Source organism: Mesoplodon densirostris, chromosome X (genome assembly GCF_025265405.1).
Source record: "Mesoplodon densirostris isolate mMesDen1 chromosome X, mMesDen1 primary haplotype, whole genome shotgun sequence".
NCBI classification, from domain to species: Eukaryota; Metazoa; Chordata; class Mammalia; order Artiodactyla; family Ziphiidae; genus Mesoplodon; species Mesoplodon densirostris.
Window position 1 is genome coordinate 117,675,201 of NC_082681.1, and position 22,210 is coordinate 117,697,410.

At 38.3% G+C, this 22,210-nt stretch overlaps 1 protein-coding gene across 3 annotated transcripts in view; it reads left to right on the top strand.

Annotated features, from left to right (window-relative positions):
* The window catches only part of APOO (apolipoprotein O), a 56,877-nt gene extending 39,974 nt beyond the window's left edge, over window positions 1-16,903 (top strand). The window contains exons 7-11 of one of the 3 annotated variants that reach the window (XR_009530868.1): window positions 1,705-1,785; window positions 11,962-12,085; window positions 12,540-12,605; window positions 16,225-16,734; window positions 16,823-16,903. Coding sequence is in view for 1 of the 3 variants with exons in the window: in XM_060087137.1 (XP_059943120.1) it covers window positions 1,705-1,785; window positions 11,962-12,085; window positions 12,540-12,571 (237 nt within the window). In the remaining 2 variants the exon portion in view is untranslated. Of the gene's footprint in view, window positions 1-1,704; window positions 1,786-11,961; window positions 12,086-12,539; window positions 12,606-14,194; window positions 14,269-16,224; window positions 16,735-16,822 lie in introns of those variants that run through there. The other 2 variants (XR_009530869.1, XM_060087137.1) reach the window with 2 other exon arrangements.
* The last annotated feature ends 5,307 nt before the right edge of the window (window positions 16,904-22,210 follow it).

Here is a 22,210-nt window from a genome sequence, read left to right on the forward strand (position 1 = left end):
ATGTGGCTGCCCTCTGAGTAGAGGCCTTCTTTTATCTTATATGCCACAGCATATGTTGCAAAAGATTTTTTATATTCACAACCAAGATAGTAGCATGCAAATCTGAGTTGTATTCTAATTTATTTTTAAAGTCAGTGGGAAGGACTTTTGTCTTTTATTTTGTACCTAGGGTAAGCCAGAGCAAAGCAATTAACTAGTTTCACTAGATATAAAACATTAGTGATCTGTTTGGGATGATGAAAACGTTTTGAAAATGGATGGTGGTGATGACTGCATAGCATTGTGAATGTAATTAATGCCACTGAATTGTACACCTAAAAGTGGTTAAAATGGTAAATGTTATATTATGTGTATTTGCCACAATAAAACAAAACGACATCAGCGACTGAAAGAGAATTTCTGATACCGTTTTAATGTCATTTAGTTCCTATTTCACAGTTTCTTTTCTACTTCCTCTTCTTTTTTTTCTTTTTTTTTTTTTAATGAATGCCATGACCTTGGACAAGCCACTTAATCACTTATATTCTGTTTTCTGTTCAGTAGTGTTTGGAGAAAAGTACTGTAAGAAAACTCTTAAAGTGATGGCAAATATTATTTTTCTCTCAAATTTAAAGCACTGAAAACAGCGCCATACTCATGATAAATGCTTGATATGTCTACCAGTGAGTCTGAGAATCATATCATATTCTAAGAACAGTTGGAGCAACTGGAAGAATATAACTTCTAAGAAACCAGCATGTTGCAGCAACTCCTGGATTTACTAGCACTGTGATCTTAGACGAGTCACTCAGCCTCTGAATACTTCCTTGCAGTCTTTGCCTACTTACCACATAGGGTTGTTATATAGAATAGAGATAAATCATGTGAATGTGCTTTGTAAAGTAAAATGCTATACATAGACAAATTATTATAAAAATTAGAAAGAGAATAATAACTGCTTTCAGAAAATTGAAGTACTGTCATTTAGAAGAATAATCAATATGGTCATAAGTAGGACCAAGGAATGCAAATTATTGGAAGCATTTTTTTTAAGAAAGCTCAGTACTTAAAAAAAAAGTTTCCAACAATTAAAGCCAGCAGGCCAAAGTTGGACAAGTGCATTTTAAGGTAGTGAGCTCACTGACCCCAAAATATTCTCTGACCCTGGGGCCTACCTCTCAGGATGTTGTAGAAAGGATTTTGAAACAGGAGGCAAAATTGCTATAGAAACTCAAAAACTTTATGTTTTGAGGGACCTGGGAAGACTGAGAGCATCTTTACTGGGCTCACCTATTTTTTTACCTAGCCCCTAAAATGAATGATTGATTTTAAGCTTGATTTTCAGACTTGTTTGGCTGTTACGTGCTAGATGTGATAGGTAGAAGCCTTCCTTCTCGTCTGATCTTCAGGCATTTCCCATATCAGCAATGATCTACATTTTTTCCCTTGAAATTGTGAAAGTTTGAAATATACACCTATAATTTATGGCAAATTATTTTAAACAGTAACTGTACACGGGCAAGCTATTTTTTCTTTTTATGCTATCATTCTTACTATCTTTTATTTGCTTACATTGCACAGTTTTAATGTGTATGTCCCAAGATTCCTGTGTTTGTCGTATGCTTAAATACAGTTCTTTTGGAAACAGGACAAAAGAAAACAAAATTCTCTTCCTTACCACTTCATGTATGGAATAGCAATGGATCTTTTATATTTTGTTTCAAGGTCAGTGGGGAGAAATTATATGACTGGGGTTTACGAGGATACATAGTCGTAGAAGATTTGTGGAAGGAGAACATTCAAAAGGTGAGAAAGATCTTTTTCATTATCTTCCTTTTGGTTTAAATATGTGGTTTCTCTCGGGTTTTATAAAATTCTTGATGCCCTGTTGCTTGCTCTTGCTTTTTCTGTTTGTATTTCCTTATGCTTCTAGCTCAGATTCTCGGGTGGTCTTTATTGGAGGAGCAATAGAACCTCTGTGCATTTGATTATTTTCAGCAGGGCTGAATAACTGGGGACCATAAAATACATTCCACCCCAGTCTTAGACCATAATTTCCACTGTATTGTATTTACAGTTTGCTCAAAGTGTTGCATATTATCTGAAAGTTTTATCAAAACTAGATTCAAAGGGAACATGCTATGCTCCCAGCAAAAGACAAATAACTGAGACTCCTCTTGCTATTTCATTCACCATAGGCTTCGTTCTTCGCTTTATCGGTACTGTAACTGTTCATCCCCTAGCCTATGGGCCCAGTTAAGGGCATATACGGATCCAGCCACCAATTACAGGCCACTGTGCTGACTGGTGGGCAAACAGCAGAGGGGAAAAGGTTGTGGAATTATAAGGACAGGTCATTTTTTTGTCTCTTCTCACAGCCACTTAGCTGATTAAATGTTGCCCATGTTTGCTGGGACATTCTCTCTTTCCTCTGATAAGGATTAGTGAATATAGAACAAGGCATCATGTCTCCTCCAAGCACTCAGAGGCACAGCTCGATAAGGAAGAATTAGGGTTCTTATTATTAACATACCTTCTGTATCATAGAATACTTTTGACTCCTGTCATCTCAAATCAGAATACCCTTTTAAAAAATAAAAATACCTAGGGAATTCCCTGGTGGTCCAGTGGTTAGGCTCCGAGCTTCCACTGCAGGGGGCATGGGTTCGATCCCTGGTCGGGGAACTAAGATCCCGCATGCTATGCGGCATGGCCCATAAATAAATAGATAGATAGATAAATAGATAAATAAATACATACATACATACCTATCTCAAAACCCAGGATTTCGAACTGGAATTTGGAAGTAACATTAACCAAATAAATTATAAGCCCTCCTCATTAGTTACATAAATAATCTTCCAGTGAAATCTTAAGACTAATTATTGTACTGGCGATTTGTAAATGAATTAGTCTCTGTTGAGCCTGTTTAAACTAGCTCTTGAGTAGGAAGTTCTATATTAATATCAAGTGCCCTTCGGCAATCCCTTTTAAAGAATAAATGCTCATAGTTTTATTTTCATTTCTCTGACATTTTCTTTGGATGCTTTCTTTCCTGTTTAAAAAATTCCTTAAGTCCACACTGAGTTTAATATGGGAAAGGAAACAGAATGTCAGGAAAACTATACACAGCCTTAGAAAGAAATGTGGAAAATGAAACTCCTCAGTTCTGAGTGCTCACTGTGGTGTCAGTGCAGAACCGATGCACATGAAAGCTATGGTGGGGGGGATCCCCTGGGAGCCTCTGAGCGCTCACTGTGGTGTCAGGCAGACACGTGCACAGCAATGGGACTGTGGTTGGAATGCAAGCTAAGCAGAACAGCATTTTATGGTAATTTGAAAACGTTGCATATTACAGCTACTCGTATTTACATGCAAGTCTTTGGGGAGCGAGATAGTAAAGATGCCTAATTAGCCTGGGGTTGGTCTGCATGTCTTCTCTGGTCTTCCTTCTATGCTCTTGCCCTCTTGAGCGTCACTGAGAGCTTAGTGGTCTTCCATTCATTTACTCTCAAAGCACAGTTGTCCTGACAGCTATCTGTTGTGAATAGAAGATAATAAAATGGATGTTGACTACTTAAACATTTAGCACAAGTTTTAAATGAAAAATATCAGAAGGCCTTATTAATTCAAGATTTGATATAGTTAGATTTGGGGAATTATTTGATATGTACATACTTTTGGTTGTAAATAGTCAAAGAAATTTGTGGACATTGTGTTTAAAATGGGGCCCTGAGGGACTTCCCTGGTGGTCCAGTGGTTAAGGTTCTGTGCTTCCAATGCAGGGGAACTAGATCCCCACATGCCACAAATTTCTTTGACTATTTACAACCAAAAGTAGGTACATCTGTTACATTATTATAGTACAAACAATTATGAATCAGATTGCATCTAATTGAGACTGGTAATTGAAGCCTAACTTGAAAACCAATTTCCAAACACGCTAAGAAACAAATAGATATCTCCTCCATGAGGTGTTCTTCAGTTCCCTTCAAAGAATTCCCGGGCCCCAAAAGATTCCTGTTCCAGGGTAGCTTAAGTCTTTGCTCTGTTTATAAAGCAAAAACAAACAAATAAAAAATACTGAAACCCACAAAGTCCAACAAGTGGGGGGCAGGGAAATCAATAAAAGACAATGGCATTTCACTATCAAATAATGGGGCCCTGAAATTTTAAGTGGTATGAATGATGGTTCAGTTCTCAATTATATTATTTCCCATGGAGCTGTGTTACTCTCAGAAACCCTCAGTCTGTGGCATTTTTTGCTCTGCCACGTCTCTTTTCCCTTTTAGGGATTAATTCTAAATGTTTGCACTGAGTCTTCTATCAACGAAGTTTGGATGAAGTGGTCTTTCAGTCCTGTCATTGGTCAGTGAAGAGGAATTTATCTGCTTAAGCTAAAATGAATTCTTTGTCAGAACTGTGAAGCAAAGATGGGTGTGTCCAGAAATATTGTCATCATAATGGGTCTAGGGTTTTTTTTTTTCTTTTTTTGAGATAAAAGAACATATAAAATATATGTCATAAAATACAACATATATAATATAAAATAACTGCATATATATGTATATTTACAGTTTAAAATCCAACAATATAATGACCATACATATACCAACAAACCATCCATCTTTAAAAATAGGAAATTACCAGTGTCTTCCAAGTTCTTCCTGGGCCCTTCCATCTCCCCAGAGAGAACCACTATCCAGAATTTTGTGCATTTCTTTCCATTGTTTTTCTTTAAACTTTTTCTTTTAGTTGAACCACATAACGTATTTATTCTAAAACACTGTAGTTGAGCTTGCCTGTTTTTTGCCTTTATCATATAAATAACTATCAAATATACATATAAATAAATATATAGTTTAGATGGAGTCTTACTATATGTGTTATTTTGCAAGTTGTTTTGTTCCCTAAACATTATGTTAATGGGTTGTGTATGCGCGTAATTTATTAATATACACTGCTATGGAATATTTCTTTGTGGGAAAATACCCATGTTGATGGCTAGCTAAGGTGGCTTTCAGTATATTGTTGTTGCACACACAGCTTTGAGCATATTTTTGTACATGTGTCATGGTTTATTAAGAGTTTTTTAGGCCAGGGGCTTCCCTGGTGGCACAGTGGTTAAGAATCCGCCTGCCAATGCAGGGGACACGGGTTCGATCCCTGGTCCGGGAAGATCCCACATGCTGCGGAGCAACTAAGCTCGTGCACCACAACTACTGAGCCCACATGCTGCAACTACTTGAGCCTGCACGCCTAGAGCCCGTGCTCCACAACAAGAGAAGCCACTGCAATGAGAAGCCCGCGCACCACTACAAAGAGCAGCCCCCACTTGCCATGATTAGAGAAAGCCTGCGCTCAACAACGAAGACCCAATGCAGCCAAAAATTAAATTAAATTAAATTTAATTTAAAAAAGAGTTATTCTAGGCCAGGATTCCTAGTTCATAGGGTCTGCACATCAATTTTACTAGATGACAAGTTTTCCATTTTTGCCAGTCTAGTGCCTTTAAAATAGTTTTTCACTGTGGGGTGTGTTTGTATGTGTGTGTGTGTGCATGTGTGTGTCTTTACTTTGTTCCCCAATTTTTATTTTGAAAAAAATTTCAAAACTACAGAACAGTTGCAGGAATAGTATAATGAATATACCCTTCACGTAGATTCACCAATTAATGTTTTGCTACATTTGGTTTGTCTTTTTACACATGCTTGGGTGCTCACACACATGTGTATTTTATTTTTCTGAACCATTTGAGAGTTAGTTGTAGATATTGCACTTTCTACCCGTATCTAATTCAGCATATATTTCTAAAGAACATGGTCATTTACTGATATAATCACAATACCATTATCATGCTCAGGAAAGTTGACATTTCATTGTTTACATAATCATTATCTAATATACAGTCCATAGATTTCCTCAGTTGCCACAATAATGTGCTTTCTTTCAACAATTTTGAAATTGATTTTTTTATAGCTGAGTGAATTATTATAAGGGACACACCCTTGTAACCATCATCTAGGACAAAAACCCAGAATTTTGCCAGCCTCCCCAGAAGCCCTTCCATGTAGCTTACCCCAATCACATTCCTCTCTTTCCATCCCAAACTACCTACTATCCTGACTTCCACAGTAGGAAGTAACTTCCCTGTTTTTCTTAATGGCTTTATCACCTAAGTCTTTATCCCTGTCACTTTAGTCTTGCCCATGATTATTTCTGACTCGATATTCCTTTTAAGTTTTTTTTTTCCTTTTTTTTTTTGCGGTACGTGGGCCTCTCACTGTTGTGGCCTCCCCTGTTGCGGAGCACAGCCTCCAGACGTGCAGGCTCAGCGGCCATGGCTCACGGGCCAAGCCGCTCCGCAGCATGTGGGATCATCCCGGACCGGGGCACGAACCCGTGTCCCCTGCATCGGCAGGCGGACTCTCAACCGCTGTGCCACCAGGGAAGCCCTTTTTGGCCATTTTTCATGTGGGTCATTAGTTCCTTTCTTAATGATTTATAAGAGTTCTTTATTTTTTCCTAGATACTAATATTTTTGGTCACATGTTTGCAGATGTCTTCTCCCAGTTTGAGGCTTGTCTCTTCAGTTTTGGTGTCTTTTGATGATCAGAAGTACTTAATGTAGTTGATTCATAGATCTTTTCCATTACGGTTTTCACTCTTTGACTCTAGGTGTTTAATAAAAGCATGAAACTATTGATTGTCCATTGCTAATCTGAAACCCTTTCAGAATAGTCCCAGCTCAAAGCCCGAGTTTCAGAGATGGTGGCTATTTGTGGGTGTCAGGCCCCAGGGTCACAGATAGCTCTTTTGGAGTTGTCTTCTACATTAGCCAAACACAGCAGTGTGTTTCAGTAAAAGTCATGTTTAATTTTCACTAGATTTTTTTTAAATGTGACAAGTTACTATCAAAGAATTGTAGAATGACTGTTAAAGACCAACAATAACTAAAAAGAAAAATCTTAATAATTCTTTGAAGGTAAGGAAAATATAAAAGAAATATAAACCTGTTACTAACATGAAAACTGAGCAGAACTTCTAAAGCTGAGCTTTTAATGGTTGTATTCAAGCCTTTGCTGGCTCAGCAGGAAAATGAAAGGGAAGCAGCAGCCATCAATCTGAGTAAATGTGTCCTGCTTTCTTTTTCTCCATTCGAAATTCCTTAGCTTTCTAAACACGCTCAAGTTTTGCTGTAAGTTATGTGATTTAAAAATGATCATCTTTGAAATAAGGCAGTCACAGAAGGAGAAATACTGTATGATTCCACTTAAATGAAGTATCTAAAATAGTCAAATTTATAGAAGCAGAGAGTAGAGTGGTGGTTGCCAGGGGCTGGGGGGAGGGGAAAATGGGGAGTTGCTAATCAATGGGTATAAAGTTTCAGTTATGCAAGATGAATACATTCTAGAGACCTGCTGTACAATATAGTGCCTGTAGTTAACATTACTGTATTGTACACTTAAAAATTTGTCAGGAGGGCAGATCTCATGTTAAGTGTTCTTACCACAATAAAATAAAAATAAGGACAATGTGGTGGGTTTTCCATAAAGCTAAATTTGTTCTGAATTTGTGCCCTTTCTAGTCTTTGCTGTTTAAAATTCTAAGAAATAAAGGTACTAGGCAATGATTTTTCTTTTTTTTTTTTCTTGGCTGCGTTGGGTCTTCATTGCTGTGCATGGGCTTTCTCTAGTTGTGGGGAGCAGGGGCTACTCTTCATTGCGGTGCGTGGGCTTCTCATTGCGGTGGCTTCTCTTGTTGCGGAGCACAGGCTCTAGGCGCACAGGCTTCAGTAGTTGTGGCACACAGGCTCAGTATTTGTGGCTCGTGGGCTCTGGAGCGCAGGCTCAGTAGTTGTGACGCATGGGCTTAGTTGCTCCGCGGCATGTGAGATCTTCCCGGACCAGGGATTGAACCCGTGTCTCCTGCATTGGCAGGCAGATTCCTAACCACTGTGCCACCAGGGAAGTCCCTTTCTTTTTTTTTAAACATCATTACTTAGCAAAATAAAAAGTAAGAAATCCTGAAAAAAAAAAGTCTCCTTTTTCAAAAGGCATACACTTTTGGTATGAGGAAAGGTAGACAAGGCAGGATGCAGCATGGCCTGGTGGCCAAGAGAGTGGACTCAAGAGTGGGTGCACCGGGCTCTTCCCCCACTCCCACCCCACCCCCACCTCTTACAAGCCTTGAAACCTTGGGAAATTGCTCTGGTGCTCTTAGGAAATGGGGTTAGTACCACATGGGGCTGTTTCAAGGATTGAGTTTATCCATGTGAGAAGCTGAGAAAATGGACAGACTTTAGAAATGGTAACCATGATAGATGTCATGTGACATCTGCATAGGAGAAGGTAACATTTCCTGATGGAAAATGGAGCCCTAGGGCTTATTATACTCCTTAGTCAAAAGTCCTCCTATCTGTTTTAGTTTCCTATTGCAGCCATAACAAATGACCACAAATTTACTGGCTGAAAGTAATACAAATTTATTATCTTAGACTCTGTAGGTCAGGAGTCTGGTGCTAAATCAAGGTGTCAGCAGGGCTGCGTTCCTTTCTGGAGGTTCCAGGGGAGAATCCGCTTCCTGCTCCTTGAGGTTGTTGACAGAATTTAGTTTCTTGGCAGTTATAGGACCAAGGTCTGCTTTGCTAGCTGTCAGCTGACAGTAGTTTCCAGCTTCTAGAGGCTGCAGCATTCCTTGACTCCCAGCCCTCTTCCTTCTTCTTCAGAGCCAGCTGCTGTAGATGAGTCCTTTTCATGTCCCATTTCTTTGACCCTGTCTTCCATCCTCTTAAACTATAGGAACCCATGTGATTCAATTGGGCCCACCCAGATAATCCAAGATAATCTCCCTATTGTAAGGTCAGCTGGTTAGCAACCTTAACTCCAATGCCACCGTAATTCTCCTTTGCTATGTACGGTAGCACAGTCACAGGTTCCAGGATTAGGGTGCAAACATCTTTGAGGGGCCGTTATTCTGCCTACCACATCCAGTGAACTGGAATTTCACTGGGGTCTTTAACAGGTCATTTATGTTTACCTTTTATTTCCTCATCAAAAAAGTTAAGTGACCTACCACATAGGAGAGGTAATTTTTTTTAACATCTTTATTGGAGTATAATTGCTTTACAATGGTGTGTTAGTTTCTGCTTTATAACAAAGTGAATCAGCTATGTGTATACATATATCCCCATATCTCCTCCCTCTTGCGTCTCCCTCCCACCTTCCCTATCCCACCCCTCTAGGGGGTCACCAAGCACTGAGCTGATCTCCCTGTGCTATGTGGCTGCTTCCCACTAGCTATCTATTTTACATTTGGTCGTGTATATATGTCCATGCCACTCTCTCACTTCGTCCCAGCTTACCCTTCCCCCTCCCCATGTCCTCAAGTCCATTCTCTACGTCTGCGTCTTTATTCCTGTCCTGCCCCTAGGTTCTTCATAACTTTTTTTTTTTTTAGATTCCATATATATGTGTTAGCACACGGTATTTGTTTTTCTCTTTCTGACTTACTTCACTCTGTGTGACAGTCTCTAGGTCCATCCATGTCACTACAGATAACTCAATTTCATTTCTTTTGGGATAGGTCATTTTTATTGAGCACTTGCTGTGAGCTTGGCCCTGGGTGCTAACTGTATGCTCAGGAAGAGTCTGTGAGGCAGGTTCTATTATTATCTCCATGTTATAAACGAGGAAACTGCATTTTGGAGGAGTTAAGTAATTGATCAAAATAATTCAACTGGTGAGGGGGATCAGACATTTCAAGTGGATTGCTGTACCTCAAAAGTTTGGAAATCCCCCTTCATATGGCAGTGCATACTAATTAGAAATAAATATTTTGATTAAAACAAATGTTTCAATTTTGCTAATAGAAATTATTATTCATGTTCATGGACATGGTAAGAAAATAAAATTTCTACTGTAGCTTAGCCAAGTTGACAAATAAAATTAACCATCACAGTGCAGTGCTGTTTAGCTTATTCCTCTAGCCCTTTGCAATCCAATATGGCAGGCACCAGATGTTGACTACATGAAGTGTAGCTAATCTGAACTGAGGTATGCTGTAAGCGCAAATTCACACCAAATTTAGAAGACATGGTACAAATAAAAAGATTGTTAAACTATCTCATAATTTTAATGTTGATTGATGTTATATTGATTACATGTTGAAATAATAGTATTTTAGATGTGTTGGGTTAAATAAAATGTATCAGTCACTTTAAAAAAACAATGAAACCCAATATGTATTGAAATTAGATATAAGGAGAATGGTTGCATTGTAAAATATTTTAAATCTGTCCAAAAAGGCAAAAAAATTTGATTTCTGGCTTGTGCTAAGTCACAAACTATCTTTTGAAGTCAGAATGTTGTTTTTGCTGAGATGATGATGGTTTCTGCCAAGAGAGATCTGATTTGTAATAGGGTGGATGGGTTCAATATTTCATTAGTGAGATATTTGACTGTCATGTTTTGTTATACTATAAGTGATATGTAATCAAACAAGAAAAATTACCTAGCAACAGAGTTGTTTTCTTCAACCAGAAGAATGTTTTTATGTGCTCATTTTCTTAATGTCCAAAGGATAAAAGAAGCTTATGAATTTAGCATCTTATATTCTTACCTTATTCTAAGATAATATATCTTATCTTATATTTTTGAGATTGAGTTGCTGGCAAATATAGGTAGTAGAATATATAAGAATATCACTAGAAGTATTTGGCAAGCATTATGTTAAGGTAATTCAGACCTAAAATACATTTAACTAAGTAGGGAACCACATGGTTTTTATGACAGACCCAACTGTTGGACATGGTTATCTCATTTGCCTTCATAAGCCTCTTTTTATCTCTTCTTCATTAATTACATACCCAAACTTTTTTTTAAACACTCATCAGGTCTCTAGGTTCTACCTCATTTCATTTGTTTATTCAACAAATGTTTGAATACTGTGTGCTAGGAGGTCCTAGGAGTATTGTGCCCTCATGAAACTTATATATATTTGTGAAGGATTCAAACATGAATGAAAGAATTACACAAATCAGGAAGTGCATGGGTGCTATCAATGTGAATAAAAGGTTCTTATCTGAATCGAAGGGCAGAGGACAGGGGAAAGCCTTGATCTAAAGGATGAATAGCATTTAGCCAGGCCAAAATTGGAATTGACCAGTCTAGGTCAAGGGATTTATTTTGCAAAGGTCCTATCCCAGGAAACAGCTTGGCAAGTTGGAAGAGCAACAGCAAGAACGCCTCTGGTGTGTGTGTGTGTGTGTGTGTGTGTGTGTGAAAGTGGCTCTCAAGGAATAGCGTAAGGCAAAGGTGCTGAGTCCTGTAGAGCTCTGTTCAGAGCAACAAGTAGACCTGGATATTGTATGATGATCCACCAAGCAATACGTATGGCCTTTTTCCCCAGAACTCCATCATCAAGTGAATGTGGTCTGTAGATAGGGTGACCATATAATTTATCATCCAAACCAGGATACTCTTGAGAGTGAAAGGGGGCACTGTTAATTATGCTGGGACAATAGGTATAAACCAGTATGTATAACTTGGACAAGCCAAGATGTATGATCACTATGCTTAGAGACAGGTTCTTAACCACTTCAGTAAGCCTGAAGTTGCCTAGAAACCATGCTCTGAAATTACAGGGTTAGGCATGTGTTCCTGCTTTCTCACATTCCCCGCTCCTTCACCCATGGATAACTCTGAGAGAAGGCCACCGGCAGAACCTGCACCAAGTCTAGACCGCAGAATCACATCCCTATTGCCCACCCAACTACAGCCTAGTGTTTTTCAGATTGCCATCTCATGAGAGCTCAGATCCTTGACGTACATCAGGTCTTATTAATGTGTTTTCAGAATTAAAGTCTTAAAAACATCTGGGAAAGAAAGTAAGGCCTTAAACATTTAGTACGTGAACTTTTCCCACTAGAACCTTTCCTAGCTTACTTCTCATTGATGACATGACCTAATTATATGTTCCCAGATGGTGGCCAGGCGGAATGGGTGCCGTCTGGTTATAACCTCTTCCAGAGTAAACATGTTTTGTGATTTGGCCCCTATGGTGGATGATATACGGAGCGGAGTACCCACAGGAAACCGTCCCATAGGTGTGAAACCTTTTTTTTTTTAGTTTCAGATCATGATGACTATTCTTTTTTTTTTTTATTGGAGTATAGTTGATTTACAGTGTTGTGTTAGTTTCAGGTGTACAGCAAAGTGATTCAGTAACCTTCTTTAACAATTACAGTGGCATGAAGTAGTAAAGAAATCTTTTCACTATTGATTGGATTTTTTATCAAATCAGCTGTTGGCCGAATCTGTGTAGTGAGGATTCATGGAGCTTTATTTCCTGCTCTCCTCTGTGCCTGAGTCACTTTCTACAGCAGGGCCCTCAGGGAGCCCTAGTAATTCCTTCAGTATACCGAGACATGGGTCACTTTGCATCAGATAATATTCAGTCACATGGTGAAGATGTGCACTTTGAAACAGTCTACTATTTCTTTAGAAGTTTTACTCTTTCTTTTCAAACTGCATTAATATTCTTACTTTCTGTTTTACAAGTCGGAAAATGTGAAGAATTCACCCGGAAATAAGTAGAATACTCCATGCTCTACCCACTTTAATCAGGTAAAGAACAAGAAAACTCTGTGGTTATTTTTAGCATTATTAGCACCAATTGAAATGACTTGTCTTTAATTAATTTAATTTGATTCATTATAGCCATTTCAACTTTGTGTGGACACATAAGGGTCAGGATGATATTTCATTCCATCTTTAATTTCTGGGCTTAAGTGCTATGACTTTTTAATTGTGTTTGTTCCTGAGAAGTACCTGGGTTTTTTAGACAAGCTAGAACTCGACATTTGGGATTTGTCTATAAACCTATTTCAAACAATTATTTCTTAGGCTTATTTTTTTTTCAGACAGCATTTCACTATAGTAAGCACAGTTGTATTCATCTAATAATCATTCAATAAACATTTGCTGAATGCATGACTATTGTAGAGAAGCTCAAGATTATATAGAGTAAGTGACATAGGGAATTCATAGGTGTCATTGTCTTTCTTTGTAGATTTGAGTAACTTGAGTCTAGAGAAATTTAGGATGGTATCTGATAAAGTCAATAAGTGTGATTTCTTCTGGTCGTATACTCAGTTCACCATTTGTTTTCATTCATATGTTCAATATTTACCCATTGAGTACTTGCTACATAGAAGACACTAGTTATGTTAATATTATTTTGTGTATATATTAAAAATTATATAATAGCACTTATGATTTCATGGTAATTAAATTATACTGAATTTGGAAACAATCTAAATATTCAGCTACAGGAAAATGGTTTAATTATGGTATGTCCATAAAGAGGAATCTTATTATGTTTCAATAATATTTAATTGCATGGGAACATATGCACAATTATTAAATTAAAAAAAAAAAAACTAGTGTGATATGTTTTTAGAGAGGATAATGACCAGGAAATACAACGAAAATTTAAGTATGTATCTTCAGATAGTAGGATTATGGATGATTTTTATATTTTTTCTTCTATAGAACTTTATGTATTTTTAAATTTTTTGCAATGAATATGCATTTTCTTTTTAATAGAAATTTGTTTAAAAAAATCAGTGTCGCATTTATCATAAGTCATGGCTACTATTTAAAACTCATGAAAGTTCTGGGTTCGAGGTTTTCTTTCTCAAGTTGTCTACGTGTTTTCAGAGACCTAGAGAGTCATACAATCTTAGAATTTGAAAAGGATCATCTGGCCCAACCCCCAGCCTCAAGCGTAAATTCTCTGTAGCCCTGTGTGTTCCCACTTTTCACCTCCACTGATAGGAAAAGCACCCCACAGGACAGCCATCTTTGGGCAGTCCTAATTTTTAAGGAGCAAAAATATGTCTCCTTGTAACTCCTACACAATGGTCTGATCTTGCTTTAGCAGTCACAGAAAATAAATCCAGATCCTCTTTCACATCACAGCCCTTCATATAGTAATCCCAAATCAGCATTTCTCAAATTTTGTTATACAAATTACCTGGGAAGCTTTTTAAAAAGCAGAGGTGTAGACCCCACCGCAGAACTGGCATCTCTGGAAAGTGGGGCCCGATGTGCATCAGATATGCTGTTAGAAAGGCGACTGGTGGGTAGGCAGCCAGGAAGTCACACATGTCCTTCAGAGACTTTACACTGAATATGGTTATATTTCTTTACAGGAGCAACGAGCCACAGAATAAAGGAAAACTATGTACATATCCACTTCATTCTTTCAAAAATATTCTGGGCCAGAGTTCAGCTTACTATATACACAGCCTTGATTTCATTTTTAATTTCTGTTAGCTCTTTATTGGAGACGTAATTTTTAATTATAAAAGTGATGCATATTTGTTGTAAAGAATTTTTTTTAGATAAATATTTTTAAAGCTTGCCTTGTCCTCCATTCCTTTCCCAGAGGTAATTTCTGTTGATAGTTTGGTACATCATTCCAGACTTTTTTCTTTATGTGTAACATACACATACACACACACACACATGCACATGCACACGCATCCATACATGCTTTTGGGTTTTTGATAGAATGAGATCATATTCCTTGTACTGTTTTGCAAGTACACTGAAAGCTCCATGCAGGCACATATTGCAGTTTTATTATCACACCTAAAGAAATTAACACTAATTCCATAATATCATCTAATATTCAGATAGTTTGCAGATTTCCCTGATTGTCTCATTAATAACTTTTTACAGTTATTTTGTCTGAGTCAGGATCCAAACAAGATCTGCCCACTGCATTTGACTGATGAGTCTCTTAAGTCCCTTTTATTTTTTTGTTTTTTTATTTTTTTACAAAGATATAAACTGTCCTTATTTTCAGATGTTTTAAGTCCGTTTTAAACTGTAATAGTTCCTTCTCCCTCATTTTTCTCTTATCATTTATTTGTTGAAAAACTGGGCTTATTTGTCCTTTAAATTTCCCATGCTCTGGCTGTGGCTGAGTGCATCCATTTAGTGTCATTCTGTTTATCTCTTGGTTCCTCTCCTCTCTGCATTTCCCATAAACTGATAGTTGGATCTGAAGGCTAAATCAGATTTAGGTTCAATTTTTTTGGTAAGAATACTTTGTAGACAGTGTTATGTTTAGTTATAGTTATGTTGAATGAATGAATGAACTTGCTTTTGTTTTCACTTAATATGTTGTGTACATCTTTCCCTGTTGGTACTTATAGATCTATCTCATTCCTCCTTTAGCTGCTTCATAATTTCCTAGTATGGACTACCATGATCTATTGAATCCTTATTAATATAGATTACTGGCAGTTTGTAGTTTTTTTTTTTTTTTTTTTTTTTTTTTTTTTGCGGTACGCGGGCCCCTCACTGTTGTGGCCTCTCCCGTTGCGGAGCACAGGCTCCGGATGCACAGGCTCAGCGGCCATGGCTCACGGGCCCAGCCGCTCCGCGGCACGTGGGATCTTCCCGGACCGGGGCACGAACCCGTGTCCCCTGCATCGGCAGGCGGACTCTCAACCACTGCGCCACCAGGGAAGCCCTGTAGTTTTTTTTTTTAACAATGCAGTAAATCTATTGAATTCTTAGAGAAGTTCAAAACAGATTAATAAACAGAGATAGAAAAGGTAAGTTAGTGGTTTAGATGTTTTAAGAATTTTTAGTTTTATATTAAAAGATCAAGTGAGTAGTCACTGGCCTCTAAAATATTTATAAACCTCTAATTGCTAAGTAGATTCATTACGTATTAGGAAAAAGGCAATCTGGAGAAGAGTTGGTTTGTCTTTGGTGTCTTTGGATTTGATGTGTGTTTCATTCCAGAAAAGAATGATGGGGTGATGTGAGGAAAGGTATGCGTCAGACTAGCAATGATATAATCATGCTCTCCTCCAGCAGATGGATGGAAATGTAGTTGTTTGGTTTTCAGAAGGGGAGCGATGTAGTGTGTCCTGTGCCTTTTAAGCGTTTATTTTTAATTTATTCACCTATCCATCTGTTTATCTCAGATACCCAGCTAGCTGAGAATCTGCATGTAGTATTGATGTAACACAAAACCTTTCCGGTTTTTAGTGTACCCATTTATAAAATGGGAATAATTACAGTTTTCTCTCATGGTCATATAATGGTATTATAAGTATTTGATGCAATCACTTAAACCTAAAGAATTTTCAAACTGCAAAAATCTTAGAGCTGTTTTTATTTTGGGGGGAACTGTTTATTTATGTTTTTCTTTTTCTTTTAGTTATAGGTAAACATTGGAAACTCCATATGGTAAACCAGTATTTCTGCAGAAAAATGGCAGAGAAGTCAGTATTGAATGTAGTAAATTGGCATTCTTCTTCAGAAAAAACTATACTAGGCCTCTTTGTTATCTTGGGTGATGCCATACTCCAAGTGGACTAATCTGAAATTGTTTCACCTAGAGATAATGTATAAGCCTTAGAACTCCTCGTTCTCATGTTGCTATTTATGTACATAATTAAAATTCTAAGTTAAAAAAAAAGTCCTGCTTTTTTTTCTCTTACTATTTATTGAGTGACAGTTTAAGTGTATCTGATGTCCCTGTGTGTGTCTCTGAGTGTACATGTATGTGTGTGGGGGGGTATGCGTGTGTGCATGGTGTGTGTGTGTTGAAACCATTCACTCTGCTTCTTAGCATCAACTGTCAGGCAGTCTCCAAAGGTCAAGTTGAGAAAAGTGGCTCTGGAGCTGAGAGACGATGCTTCTATTGCCAGCACAAGGAACAAAACTTGTAAGTAATAGTTTGCCTGACCCTGATGAGAAGACATACAAAAGAAAACAATGACCGTGACCCCTTATTGTGTGCCATTGCCTCCCAGCTTGTACAGATCTTCCGGTTCTTGACTGCCAGCAGGAGATGCATAATGACGTAGTATCTGTCCTCTGCCAGCGGAGGAATGGTATGTGGTTGTGTGTGTTGGTTCTCTGTATGTAGGCCTTGTATTTGCCTTTGCGGCCTCTAGATGCACAGCTCACTGAACTCCGTCTTCCCGGTGCTGGTGGGAACAACAGGAGTTTCTTTTGACTTGTCAGCCAGCCAGGAAGGATGTGTGGGGAAACTATATGAAAGAGGGTTGAGAATTTCCAAATTTCAGTCAAGCTTAGAAATTATAAGGCATCTTTGTATTCTTATAGTGTCAATTTAATTCCTAAATTGTTGACCTTCCAGAACTGATAGCAGTTGGTAAGATAGCAATACACAAATGGAACATGCACATGTTAATGTTAAGTACATTTGACAGAGCCAAGATGACAGGAACGGTGCCAGCATTGTTACTGGATTAATGAGCCAAAGCATATTTGTCTCCAGAATAATCCCCCTAGTGACCCAGGAATCTTTTATTTCCTGCTATACTGAAATACTTTCGTGTTACTATACCAGTCAACCAAATGCATTAAAGCTGTGCCTAAATTATAATATCTCCCTATAAATATACTATTATTGTTTCAGGCTTTTCCCGTTGGCTTGGCTTCCTCTGTCACCTCCAGAAAGTAGAGAATCCACAGGTTTCCTCACTCATGATCTAGAGAAGATGAAGGAATGGCCCCCACCACACCGTGCTATGGAGATCGTCAATCAAAAGGTGTTGCAGAGTCTCCTAATTGGAAGGTATTACTTCCATTTTTAACACTTTAGTCGTGTTGAAACATTGCCTTAAAATCTCTTAACTCCTCCAAGGACGGTGGGTCTCACAGAGCTGGCACCCAGTAGTATCTGGCCCATATTTAGGATAACAAGGGAATCACCTCCCACCCAGGGCAACTCAGTTGCTTTTATACTATGATCTTTTCCTTTCATGGCTGTTTGTATCCAGTGCTGCCTTTTTTTGTATTTAATACTTTTTGCATGCCTTCCATGAACTTTGAACTGCAGGGAGTATAAATTTTGCATATTATAGTATCTTACATTTCCCTAGCTGTTTATACTTTTCTAAGTGCTATTTTATATCTTTCCTTTTTGGCTTATTTCCTGACCTCAGTGCATTTGTACTCTGTTTTTCTCTGTGCTGAGGTAATACTCTCTACTTACATTTACACTCTTTATTCTGTTTCTTATGACCATTTTTTCTTATAATAAGACTGCCTCTCAATCCAATTTATCTCTAACTTAATCAGGATGGTTCTGTTTGAATAACTCTAGGGCTTTGGAGAGAACGTTCTCTACCATACAGAGTGATTTAAGCTTCTCTGAAGAGACAGGTGTGGCATGTTTTGTTCTGTAATAATGTGTCCTAAGAAAGATTGCTTTGTCAAAAATCAAGATTTAAAAGCAGTTGTTTCAGTGGGGAAGAAAGGGACTAGTGGCGCTAAAGAATGCCTTCACCAATCTTATCACCTATGTCACGCCTTGGGACAGAGTCACAATAATAGTAGTAGATAGAAGAATCGAGGCCCACTGAGGGACCACCCACTCGGGCAGTGGAGTAGCAGGTGCCTGGGCCGCTGGGTCAGCAGCTTTTGTGCTAAGTGCAGTGATGGATCCCAGCCCAGTAGAGGCCTGTGTGATGCAAAGCACTTCCCTAATGGATCAATGACGTTATATCTAAATGGCTCAAAGAAAATTCAAAATATATGTAAAATGCCTGTGTTCACATATAGAGATAGAAAAATGCAACTAGCTTGTGGTTAAATAGCAAATCTGTGACAGTTAAAATTAGGCCAAGTAATGAGTAATGATGATTTTCATTAGTTTAAAGATAAAATTCAGAATGCTTGAGCTCAGCAAAAAAAAAGAGACATTATGTTTTCCTCATTCTCCTATCTTGATGAACACACTTGGCACAATCTTTTGGAAAAGGCTGGGTATTTAGAGGAACATTTTCGTCTGTGACCAGCACTATTCATGATTATTTATAGGAGCTGAGGAATTTACCGTGAGTGTAAGTTTTCACTTTTTAATTCATTGCACCCACCCAAGTTAATGCAAAAACCACTGTCAGAGGGACCAGCAGTATATTTGTGGGACTACACCCTCATCCGAGGCTTAATTTTAATTAAAAGTAAATATTTGCAGTAATGGTTTTGTTCACCACTAGTTGAAAGAAGCTTGCTTGAGGTTTTGGTTTTCACCCTGTCTACCTCCTGTCTGATGTTTTGTTTCCCTTCTGAGAGGTTCAGATTTCAAGTCAATAATTAGCCAGCACATAGTTCTAAAGGTACAATTAGGTCAAACTCCAGATATAACCGAAGTTCAGGCTTATTTAAGTTTATGAAATGATAGCCAAGCACATTTCTCAGTGGGAGAAAAGTTTGTTTTCACAAACAAGTGTTTCACTATTTCACATTTTGTTCAGTGCTGAGTCACCTGTATTTCACATTTAAGGGCCTTTATCATCTTAATCAGCTCTAGAACTTAGTTGTTCAACTTTAGCTGTGACTCTTGAAGGCAAAAGAAAAGCAAAGGAAGTGACTCTTCTCCCTGCCCACCTTCCCACCTGTGACGTAGTCTTCAGACTCAGCATTGGCAAAGTCACTCTGTAAACTCTCTCTCCTCTCAGGTACACCCTGAAGGTACACACTGAAGTCTCACTTCAGTGCTGGCCTGTTTTGGGAGTGTACAGGACAGGTGGAACAAAAAACATGCAAAGATGGAGGAAAATACAGGATGCAAAGACTGCTCCCCACACTCAAAAGTGAAGTCATTAGTGAGTCCCTTAAATGCTTGTTTGACACAATGCTGGGATTTTGTTAGTGACCCCAGATTTGAGTGTGGTTGGAGGAATGATTTTTTTAAAAATAAATTTATTTATTTAATTTATTTTATTTTTGGCTGCGCTGGGTGTTTGCTGCTGTGCACAGGCTTTCTCTAGTTGCGGTGAGCAGGGGCTACTCTTCATTGTGGTGCACGGGCTTCTCATCATGGTGGCCTCTCTTGTTGCGGAGCACGGGCTCTAGGCGCGTGGGCTTCAGTAGTTGCAGCATGCAGGCTCAGTAGTTGTGGTGCGCGGGCTCTAGAGTGCGGGCTAAGTAGTTGTGGCGCATGGGCTTAGTTACTCCAAGGCATGTGGCATCTTCCCGGACCAGGGATCGAACCCATGTCCCCTGCATTGGCAGGCGGATACTTAACCACTGTACCACCAGGGAAGTCCTAGACAAGATTTAATGTCTTATTACTTTCAGTATGAATAGGAATTTAAATGTCTGGCTAAGAGTAGTACCAGTTGAGATCCTTCAGGTCGTGCTTTAATGGATAGATATGTTTAATTTAAAATTAATATCTGTTTGCATAGTAAGGTATGCCACTGTTCTTTAAAAATCTCTTAGCTTAAACATGCACCATACAATATCTACTGTTGTAATATACTTTTTAAAATTCATTGATAGTATAAACTTCATCTCACTAAAATGATGACAAGATCAGAATATCATTACACACCAAATTTGAATGTTTCCTTAAGTAAATTTCAAATTAGAGCTTAAGTGAATGTGATGGCCTCTGTGCAGAAGACAGTTAACATAGCAGGCCTGAGACTGCCATCTTTAGAAAGACTTGCTTGCAGGGTTGGCCCTTAGGAAACTCAGCTTCTCAGAAGTTCCCAAGCTGATAAAGCCTGGGGCACCAGACTCTGCTCTGTCAGGTCACATAGATTGTTTGTGCAAATGATGTGATTTATGGCAAACACCTGATTTCCTTCTGGGGATCGTGAATTTTGGGAGTTGCTAGTCAGGGGCTGCCTCTGCGACCAGCCCCCAGTAAAAGCCTTGGGTGCTGAGTCTCTATAATGGGCTTCCCTGCGGCAGAAGCATTGCACATGTGTGGCTGCAGTTTTTCTGCTGGGGAAAGGAAGACGCTCATGTATCCCTGCTAGGCTGGGAGGGAGAGAGCCTCTGAAGCTTATGTGTGCATTTCTCCAGATTCTGCCCTTGTCTTTTTCTCTTGCTGGTCTTGTTGTGTACACTTTGCTGTGATAAACCTAAGCTACGAGGACAACTGTATGCTGTCCTGTGAGTCATCTCAGCGAATTGCCGAATGTGTGGGTAATCTTGGGGACACACAAAACATCATGTTGAGATGCTATTTGTTTAATTTATGTTGTGCCATATTCCCCTCTGCTTTAGAGGAAAAACATAAATATAAAAGGACTATTATATTTACATTAAATATTTCCAGGTCACAAGACATTAAAAAACAGTTTTTATTCGTCTTCCTCAAGCAACAAGAAAGTAGTTTTTGAAAGCCACCCAAAACTCTTAAGCTCCCTTATTTAGACCAAATTAGTGATTGGATTTTTTTTTCTGATTCTTACAATAGAGTCTTTCTTCCTTCCCTCACGCTATGGAGGCAAGCTGTTTGGGCTAGTTCATAAGTAAATAGGTCATAAACTGCACTCCATTCAAAAGTGACATACTTATGAAAGCATTTATTTGTCCTACAGAGAGAGCACTAGCTCATTTCAAATATTGTTCTCAGCCCAGATCAGAATGCTAAAGAGCACACATTGCACATTTTGTTTTAAACACAATAGTTTGTTTGTTTTTTGATGGTGCCATAAATATTTCCCTGGGAAAGCACTACCAAACAGGTAAGACTTTTAGACTGTGTGGGATCATAGACCTAAATGTAAGAGCTAAAACCAGAACTCTCAAGATAACATAGGAGTAAATCTTGGTAAAGGAGTAAATCATGACCTTGGGTTGGGCAATGGTTCCTTTGATACAGCATCAAAAGTACAAGTGACAGGATAGATAAATTGGGCTATCTCAAAATTTAAAAACTTTAGTGCTATAAACAATACTATCAAGAAAATTAAAAGACAACCCATTGAGTGCAGAAAATATTTGTATAATAAGATGTATATCTGATAAGAGTCGGTGTCCAGATATATGAATAACTTTTACAACTCAACAATAGAAAGACAAATAACCCAGTTAAAACTGGGCAAAGGATTTGAACAGACATTTTTCCAAAGAAGGTATACAAATGGCCAATAAATACATGAAAAAGATGTTCAACATCCTTAGTCATTAGGGCAATACAAATGAAGACCACAGTGAGATACCACATCACATCTACTAGGATGACTGTAATAAAAAAGGCAGACAATAGCAAGCATTGATAAGAATGTGGAGAAAACAGTCCAGCAGTTCCTCAAAATATAGAGCCTAGGTTATTCATATGACCCAGAAATTCCATTCCTAGGTATATACCCAAGAGAAGTGAAAACATGGTCCTCATGAAAACTTGTACACACATGTCCATAGCATCA